Consider the following 10,059-nt stretch of genomic DNA (forward strand, 5'->3'; position numbering starts at 1 on the left):
ACGAACCGAACCTACCAACAGAAATTACTATCGTGACCAAGTGGAGGGAGGATGGAGGGGGTAAGTAGTAATTTATGAGGAACAATAGGTCGTGAAAAAGAGCGGGTGCAACCGGTATGCTCGTTTACCTTCGCGCCACTAGGTCACACGGTATTCTCCGCGGCGATCGATAGGAGAATTCTTTTCCATTACGCCACGGATAATCGATTTTCTCTCTCTCTGCCGATGGAAAGCGGCGGCGGCTCGTTCTCTGTGCACACTGCAAACCGCATCTCCACCAAGAAACGCAGACAGAGAGAGAAGCGGTGTGGTTCGCGACAAGGCTGCGGCTCGATTATTGAAATTACAAAACGGGAGTAAGCACGATCCGCAATAACGTGGCTGTAACGAACGTCGTTTCGTATAGCACGCTCGTAAAGGCCAACTCCGCCTGTGCCTTCGAACGTCTTCGACGTAATGGAACACCTGTACGCGAGGATCCTCCGCAATTACGCTCTTAAATACCTATCTCTTCCACGACCGCGACCTTTCTTCTTCCTCGATCTTACTGCGACAAACATCCGCGATCTTCCGAATTTTTCACTCGAATCGAAATGGAAACGAATGGATCAATATGGAGAAGTTCTCTTCGAGAATATGATTTAGAAAGTTGGCCGGATTTTTATCCCTCGTTTCGATCTCTCCACCGGAGGGAGAACCTCGTGAATTTTCGTACGGTTGCGAAACGAAGTAGAAAAGCTGCGAAAGAAGAATGGAATAAAAATTGAACGGGGGCAATTTTATTTTTCACTCGAAATCTGTAAAACCAGAAAAGAGTGACGGTGGAGAGAGGGAGGGAAGAACAAAAGGCAAGAAACTTTCCAGTCGAGGAGGTTCTGAACACGGGACAATGGTTATCGAATCAAGTCTGATCGATTGGCTTCGGTCAGGGTAAATAAATGATAAGCGTAATTCGCGTCCAGGAAGTTGCCGCGAGAGCATGGAAACAAAGTTGCCGTTTCTGCTTGAATCGATCGATTCCACGGCGTTGTGCATCATCTCTCGCGGTCGCGGGTACCGACGTTAAAATCGCCTGGCCAATCGATAACCGTGTGAACGAACGAAAAAAAAAAAAAGAGAGAGAAGAAAAGAGAGGGAAAAAAAGGGAAAAATAAAAGCCGACACACGAGCGGTGCGTTCACCCCTCTCGAAACGAGGCAGCAAACAAACGATCGCAGAAATTACGATCGAAGAGAGGGATCGTGCAAAAAACATCGACGAAAACGAAGGTTAATTTATACAAACTGGCCCGCCAAAAGTAGATAAATGCATCAGATGAGAGAGAGAGAGAGAGAATAGCTGGAATAAATATACTAAACAAAATCGATAAAACACGATTCTCCAGCAAACAGAACGAAACACACCGACTTCTTCTAATTAGAGACCCTTTTTACACAGGGGATGCTCAATAAACCCCCTCACTTATTGTCTAAATAAACAGAAACGAAATCTATATCAGCGTAATTAGCTGCACAATATCAGTATTTCATCGTGCAGACATAATCATCGACGGATTATTATGATTAAACGCGATGAACAGTCGACTAATTTAACGAGGAAAATGTGTTGCATAATTATGTACAATAAGGGATGCAACCCCTTCGAAGGAAGAAAGAGTTATTTAAAAAAAAAAAAAAATTCAACTTTCGTATTCTATTCAACAGGGATTATCATTCTCTTGAAAAGGTATTACGATATTCCATGGTAAATTCGTTGCTGTCTGCAACGATGATAAAATATCAGATCGCTCTTTTGTATATGTACACTCGTCGTTCTTTTCAATCGAACTGCATTTGGAATACGTTTTTCATAAATGGAGGAAAATAATAATAATTATCACCTTTACGCGAATTGAATAATTTCTTTAACACCTCTTTCTGTAACGTTGATAAAAAAACAACACTAATCTCTGATGAATTATCCAATAACAATTAAGCTACTAACAGACCACCCCGTATACCTACTATCGCTGCCGCATTCCCACGAGCGAAAACGCAGTCAGTTTCCACGCGACGCGACGCGCCGTACGCTGTTGGCGAGGTAACAAGGGGAAACAACGGCGAAAAAAACGCAATTATCGCGAAGGCGAGGCGTTATTGGCAAGTGGTTCAACTGTTTCTCACGGAGGGAACGCGACGCGACGCGTGTTCCTCTCCATTCGCGCGCTGGTGAGTCGAAAAATGGCAATGCGGATTGTGAAAGAGAAAAGATAAGAGGGTCAAGTGTCGGTGGTGCATACGGCGCAGCAGCGTATAGAGTTATAACGTTATAGCAATGGCAAAATTGGGGCAGCGACGTTGAAAACGCCGCTTCATAAATTTAGAGTGCGCGCGGGATATTAAGCTGCACGCAATAAAACGAACCTTTCGATCGAGAGCCTTTACCGAAAAATATGCTAACCGAGAACAGCACAACCAAGATAGACACGCACGTGTGTTCTGTTTCTGACCTTGTTTCCCGATTCCCTATTAGTTCGAGGATATTAAAGGTTAGCTGTGAAACGCGAAACGATTCCGCGAAACAGCTGCGACTGCCCAAGTGTTTGCACGGTGAAAACAAGGTCAGAGTTTCGAGAGAGCTACTGCGTATAGAACAAAAACACGGGGATGTTTTTCAGTTTCGAACGGAACGAAAACACTGTTCCAAGTATATACAACTTGGAGAGATGGGATATTTCGTCATGTTGTGAAATTTGATCCCATTTAGAATTGTACATGTTCGAACGTGAAGAAAAATCAAATATGGCGTTCTAAATTCACTCGTAACGTGAGTTTAGTCGATAAAGATACACCCTGCATGGAATGTTCCACAGTGCGTGGGTGGTACTCAAGGGTGAAAGCGAAAAATAGTTTTATATAAATACGTACGTACATTCTTTGAGGTTATCCGGTATAAATAATTCCACTATAAGTAGAGGTTAAGCACCGTGCTGTAATGTTGTAATTATTTTCACGTGAAACGGAAGAAGACTTAACGAGAGCTTAGTTTACACGAGCTTCCTTTTTGTTGCCTTTGTAGCTTGACTGCCCGCATTGCAGTCGAAAGCGTACCTCGCGCTAGCTGTACTCTAAAATTTACATGCACTCTAAAGCATATAATGCACGCACCATGGAATCGCGATACATGTACCGCAAGGTGTACGTGCATACGCACATACGCACCAAACAAGCTTATATGCGTGCGTCATAATTATTTTCGATCACGGTGTTTACCTAGGCGAGATCGAACGTATAGAAAGTGAACACGCCATCGTCCCGGAGAAAATAAACAATTGCACCCGATAACTTGCATTAGAGCAGCGATCCAGTTACGTGAAAGTAAAAGTGCCTGCATTGCGTGCTGCCCGGCTACCTAATGAACCGCGGCCATAAACGTGTATTTTATGGACGCTTTTAAAGAAAGGTCACCGCCAATTACGTTCCCGTTTATTAACAAAAATTGAGATAATTTACCTTACTCGAATCTTCGACGCTACGTGTATATTCATTCTCACGAACCACTCGGAAAAATGAAACGGTTCCAGACGCATTCGGTAACAAGTTTGAAAAGAACCATAATACAGACCAAAATCCCCGAGATGAAGACAAAAACAACGTATTATTTTATCCAGAGACGTTTTTACGATGCACTCAACCTTCGTGGCTCGTTTTACCTGGATCGGTATCCTTGACAACACGAACGTGGTAAATATGATCGAATTTTTCGAATATGCCGTTACATCTTGCGACTAACTTCGCGAAAAACATAACCACCGTAGAACAGGCGACTGTAGTCGATCTTCGTCCTATCGATAAACGGCTGACAGCCAATCGACGCGTTCCAATGGAGAATCGTTTTACCGCGTCAAGTAGAATTCCACGATTCGAACAAAGTGTTCCGTGTAAACAGCACGTAACGCGGATTCAAAGAAACCGATTCGCGACTGTGCTTTTTTCCCCTTTCCGGTTCATTACACGGAAAGAAGAGCGAACACCGGCGCTTTTTAACGTACGACGGATCATCACGCGCATATCGCAGTTTCACTTGCTCGAAAATGCGTCGTGACACAACATTAACTGTAGTCAATGGTGATCGGACATCGAATAACGATTGACAAAGGCGTGCCAGAAACGTCGTGTGATTGTGAACGAAACAAAACGACTCACCTCTTCGGCGAACTCGAAATCCCCGTCGAATTTCCTCTTGCACCTCGCCCCGGTGACCAGAACCAGGAACACCGTGGCCACGAACACCCACGAAAATCGCATGGCTCTTATTCCCGCGGGAGAGCACCGTCCTCCACCGTGAACTAACGAGACGAGAGGCCGCGCAGAACTCCGCAGACACGTGCACCGCGACTCAATTTGACCACGACCGATAACGAACAAAGAATCTCTCCGGCGACGGATGACAGCGGTGAAAAGGCGCGCACGTAAACGTTCGACACGTTCGTGTTTCCCGTATCCCGTGAAGCGGAAGCGTTCAGCTCGACGGTCGAACGAGTTGTGACTGCGCGAGCCGAGCCGAGGCGACGCCGCACTACCACAGACGCATGGCCGCTCATTGGTCGGATTCCGGCGAATGAGGAGGAGGGACGCTGGGGGCCGCGGGCGGTCACCTATATAAGCTGACTACCCTTCTCTCTCTGTTCCTTTTCTACGGGTTACGTCTGCCTCGACGAGTCTCTCTGGTAGCAAGATTCGCGCGAGCGCGTGCTACACTGCGCCAGTCAATACCTCCACCTGCTCTCGGTTCACCTAGCCGGTGTTGCCAGTGAGTTGACGAGAGAGAAAAAAAGGGCGCGGGGAATTCGGCAGGAGGGCACCGACAAGAGGAATCCAGTCTCGCACCGGATACTCGTCCAGAAAGCGGACCGACCTGGCAAGATTCTTTTTTTTTCTTCGATACCATTTTCTTCTCTCTCTCTCTCTCTCTCTCTCTGTCCCTCCGTTCTTTCTTTCTCTGTCATGTACTTTCTTCTGGAGTCCATGTCGAATTAAGGGACTTTGACGGATGATTCTAAAGCAGTCACGAACTGTTGATGCGTAGCCCCCTTTATAGGATATTTCATTACGTTCGATGACGTTTCAATGTGTATCGAAGGAGTAGGTATGTGAAACTACGATTAATTAAAAATCTGTGGAATTTTATCGCGCTGCTAAGAAACATAGGTATAACAAGATATAGTGAATAGGATTTAGAAAATTCCATGAAATGACGTGAAGTTAGGTGCACAATTTTTTTTCGCTCCTTGCAGCTCGGGTCTGGGATTAGAGGTTCCGTGATAAATGATCCGGCTGGAAATGAATCTGGCCGTTCCACTATTTTCTGGGTTAATGGCGTTAAATTAGCTGTTGTAAACAATTACGAAAAGGATTTAGACGGTAATGGTTATTTAAGAGCACGTTGATGAGACGTAAATGACTGCCGCTTGCCTTTTGAATTGATGCGAAAAATGGCGGGAAAGGTCGACGGGGTGGGGATGATAGTCGAAAAAGTTGCGGGCATTTCTGACGCGAAAATATCTCGTGACGAATGCCTAAGCGAGTTATCGAGCTTTTAAAGAAAAGTTAGTGTTATCGCGACCTAACCTTGGCAAAGATCCTCGAGTAATAGAGACGGTGTGTGTTTGTACATTATGGTGCTATACTTTCAGGAGTTATGTTGAAGATTTTAGTAGTACCAAGATAGAAGCGAGCAAAGGTACATACATATATACTTTCTACCATTCCTTTAAGTTTCGTACCTTCCTTCGAAGGTACTTAGAGACATAAAAGCAGGCCTGTATTTCGAGTGGAAAGTTGTCGTGTGGCAATTTGTCTTACTATTTTCTTACCGCGCAACTTGCACTGTATCTTAACCCCCTTCCCCATGCTATCCAGCTATTTTCCTCGGGTGGAAGTGCGCGGACACTTCCCGTGGGAGTAGAAACCAGGAAGACAACGTCGCGCAGACATTTCCTCTGCGAAATAGATCGCATCACTGGGAAAGACAAAAGAGGAAAGGTTACTAAGCTGACGCAAATAGGTAGTTTATGCTTCATATTTGTTAGACTATTCGTTCAGCTTTGCGACTACCTCGTGATCTGACAGGTTAACCACGAATTGACAAAGAAAAAATCTTGTTTATGCGTCTTATCAAAAATTAATAACATTCTGTTGGTTTTATATTTTTTGCTATAGAAAATTTTAGAAAATTTTCAACGTAGTTGTTGAAAATTTATTTTGAAGTCACTTTTTATATTTTTTCCATGGTTCGTTTTCTTTCTCGTATATCAGAACTTGCACGAAATTTATCGTACCAAAGGGCCGATTCGTCTCCCTGGTCCGGTTAGATGTGTGTCCTGCAGTACGATGTATACGCCTCGTGGCTCGTATGTTTAAGCACACTACGAAAGCAGACACGAATGTCTCCTCAGAGACCACTTCCTGTGGAATGTAGTAGCTAAGCACGCACCTTCGACGCGATCACGAAGTATAAACGATCTCCTCTTTACAATTAAGCCGGTCCTCGTGCTAGTATTATGTATACCGCTAATCTAGTTTAAAGTTTCTCTTCGGTCATCAATCTTTTCGAAATTTTGCTGTTATTATTTTTCGTGATTATATCTCTTTTACGTTATTACACCACCTTTCGAATATGAAAATTTTAAGAGCAGGGAATAGGGATGGAGAATTTAAGGCTTCCAACGAGAAAGGTTAAGTCGCAAACTGATTTATTGTATTACATAATATCTGCAATATAACAAATACTGGAGAAAAAGTAAGTTTACTTTCATCTAGTATGCCCTATGCCTGGATACCTATGGAAAGTTGTATCACAACCTTTAACATGAGTATATTCAGTTCCTAGTGCCCATTATAATTATGCACGTACAGTACAGTAACAAGAATGTTTTAATAGGTTGTTCAATCATATTGAGAAAACTTTGTACATTCGTTCCAATTGAATAATTACAAGTATACTAAAATAAATAAGATACATGGATGTTGCTTGTTTCGGTACTGCAAGCACATATTCTAATACTTAAATACTATCTATAACTATTAAATGTATCAAAACTTATTGTAAAGTAAGTTGTGGGAGTAATACATGGTATTCCGTTATGTGCCATCAAAACAAGCATGTGTGTGCAGACATCAACAGATCTATTGATGTGAGAATACCCCCTTTACTCTCACTTAAGATGCACATAGTGCCATTTATCGACTGAAATCAAATATCAGGTTTTAATAACGATTATTTTATGAGAACGTATACAATACATATAACAATAAAGCCGTACGACAGGTACGAGAAAGGTAAAGCTTTTTGAGGATTTATATCTTGAGTACATTTATAATTTGTGTTGGAGTGGTTCAACGAAGTGATATTTATTGACTGAAAGTGAATCATATCAATATGTCAATCAAATCTTACCTTACAATTAAGTAAATATTCAAATTTTTTTTTTCGCGGTATTTTTACAATTTTTACTTACCAATTGGATCCACTGCTTGAGGCTCCAGTGTATTTGGAGCCTTTTCCAATATTTCTTCAGCAGCTTCTGAAGTAATTTTAAAGGGACTGCCTACTACAGTTGTATTAGTGCTGTAAACATATCAGTTTTTACGATACAGTTCGAATAGTTTTTTTTTTTTTTTTTTTTTTCCAAATGAAATATGCGAACCATGCAATTCCACCAGCGGGAGCTTCTCTTTTAACAAGATTCTGCCAGTGTTGATGTACTTCCTCCACTATATGTAAGGCAAAATCCCTTGACTTTGCTTCCCCGTTAAACGCAAACTGATTCTCCGGTTTACCGTCCGGAATTTTGTAAATCTTGAACCACTCAATGGTAGCCTTCATTAAACCTGGATACTGCTTCTCAATATCAGATACATCTGTAATATTAGAAAAAATTTCTCAAATTGAAAAAAAAAAAATTCATTCAATATTGTTATAAGCTGTAGAAGATGAATTCTACCATTCATTTGTTCTGCCAAAGGATCATTGACATCAATACAGATGATCTTCCAATCAGTTTCACCTGAAATAATCAAAGATAAGATCAAATATTCAAAGAAACGATCTTTATTCATTCAGGCATACACACCTTCATCAATAAGTGCAACAGCACCCAACACTTTCACTTTCAAGACTTCTCCCCTTTTTGCAACCTAATAATGAATATTTCATTGAGTATGAACTAATATTTATTACTGGTTCATTTAGAAGAAGAATTTCTTACTCTGTATCCTATCTCAAGGACATCAATGGGGTCATTGTCTCCTTTGCATCCAGTAGCTTCATCTAGCACTTCTGGATTTTCCCATGTCTATTTATAGAAAAAAAAATAATATGCATAAACATTTTATGTTACAACATATTTCAAGTATTTATTCAGAAAATATTTGAACATAGAGGAAGAAATGAAAAGGATCTAAGCTTTGAGTAACAGACATAGTTAGACACAGATAACAAATGATACCCTTGAACTAAGAAAGACTTTACATAAGAAGTGATAAGGCATTGTTCATATGTACATTTCAATGGAATATTCATGGATAGAAAAATGTCTCTATCATTTAAACACTATTTCCTTCGGTGAATTATTACTAATAAAATTGATGATGTCATTCTATAAGAATTAAATGATGTCATAAAGGAAAAAGTACATCATCACCTATTATCACAATGTAATTACAAGTTCCTTTGTGTTCCAATTTTTTGCACTGATAATGCAATGCTCTACCTATTGTTTTGTCAAGTGGTTAAAAATACCTGTGGCAGTGCACCATAATTCCATATATAGCCATGATGAGGGAAGCAATTGGCAACATATCTCAGTTTGCCCTTTTTGACATCCTGCTTAATAGGATTCAATGTCTCCTTAAGGTTAATCTCCATCTTTGCATTTGTCCATCTTGGGATCTCAACAACCATGTTCACTGTTTTATTAGCTTCATCAGCATAAAGTGGAATGTCATGCATAGGAGAAATTGGGCCAGTATTATCTCCTATAAAATGTAGCTTGTATGAGGAACATATTCCTCCATAAAACTAATTTCCCATATGCAAAAGTGTAGCACGTAATATTTTAAAATTTTTGAAATTTTAAGTGATGATCGTTAAAAAATTATAAAAAATTCATTAAGTGTTTTCAAAAAAAAACTTCGACGATTAAAATATCGATCGAAACTGAAGGAAACGCTAGCGAAAAGTAGCAGCGAGTTCTAAACATATGTGAGAAATAGAAGGCCAAGTTTTTTTTTTAGAGTAAAGAATGTTCAAATCCTTTCACCAAAATCAAATGTCATGCTGACACAATTCTGAACTCGTTCCTTCCAGAAGATAACAACTCGAACGATTAAGAATCGGCAGAAATGCGAAGGAATTCAAACATTTTCATACATTATAGTGCAAAAAAAAAAAAAAAAAGAAAAATGCGCGTAAAAATCTTCGGAAGAAATGCGGATTGAGCGACTCAACGAGGGAAAAAAATCTAACATCAGTTCTTGTGTAACGTCAAAGTGATACAAAGTGCACAGAATCACGTTACGAAAAACACACGACTGCATAATAATACACTTGGAAATTGTAATAAAGCGTGACGGGATGACGTGCTGACCTGACCTTTGGATAAATTCAATAGCGCGAAGGTGATGCGCTTTAAGGTTATGTCGTCGTAATACTTACTGAAATAAATTTTATAATCAGTGCTGTTCAGTGCACCCTTTTCAACGGTCGCGTACGACATATTTCTCACGTAATACTTAAACACGGGAGACAGACGAGGACTAACGAGAACACCGGTCGCAGCTAATCTAAGCGGAATAGCCAACTTATTTAAACCTCGGCAACGTAACACGTGCGACGTTATCACCGACATCCTGACATCTGACGGTGCCCAGATATACTAACATTTCCGTGTAACGCGCCAAGAAATAAAGTTGCGATAGCCTGTTATCGACTCCTCTATGTCTCGTTCAAGGTAATTTACGATAATGCTGTACGATTCTGCGTACGCAATAAGCCACACAATTGGATTTAACACAAAAG

General features: G+C 40.9%; 2 protein-coding genes across 2 annotated transcripts in view; both read right to left on the reverse strand.

Annotated features, from left to right (window-relative positions):
• LOC108577469 (testican-3) overlaps positions 1 to 4,515 on the reverse strand; it is a 216,301-nt gene extending 211,786 nt beyond the window's left edge. Inside the window, exon 1 of the mRNA XM_017940627.1 lies at positions 4,185 to 4,515. Within this exon, the coding sequence (XP_017796116.1) occupies positions 4,185 to 4,286 (102 nt within the window). The 5' untranslated portion in view covers positions 4,287 to 4,515. The remainder of the gene's footprint in view (positions 1 to 4,184) is intronic.
• Positions 4,516 to 6,809: 2,294 nt separating this feature from the next.
• On the reverse strand, positions 6,810 to 9,896 carry LOC108578431 (inorganic pyrophosphatase). Its single transcript, XM_017941769.1, has 8 exons — positions 9,697 to 9,896; positions 8,782 to 9,017; positions 8,249 to 8,335; positions 8,114 to 8,177; positions 7,985 to 8,047; positions 7,688 to 7,901; positions 7,499 to 7,608; positions 6,810 to 7,227 (listed from the first exon to the last, which is right to left on the reverse strand). Exons 1-8 carry the CDS (start codon positions 9,887 to 9,889, stop codon positions 7,196 to 7,198), a joined length of 999 nt encoding a protein of 332 aa, XP_017797258.1. The 5' UTR covers positions 9,890 to 9,896; the 3' UTR covers positions 6,810 to 7,195.
• Between the last annotated feature and the right edge of the window lie 163 nt (positions 9,897 to 10,059).

This window comes from Habropoda laboriosa, unplaced genomic scaffold (genome assembly GCF_001263275.1).
Source record: "Habropoda laboriosa isolate 0110345459 unplaced genomic scaffold, ASM126327v1 scaffold5, whole genome shotgun sequence".
Lineage (NCBI taxonomy): Eukaryota > Metazoa > Arthropoda > Insecta > Hymenoptera > Apidae > Habropoda > Habropoda laboriosa.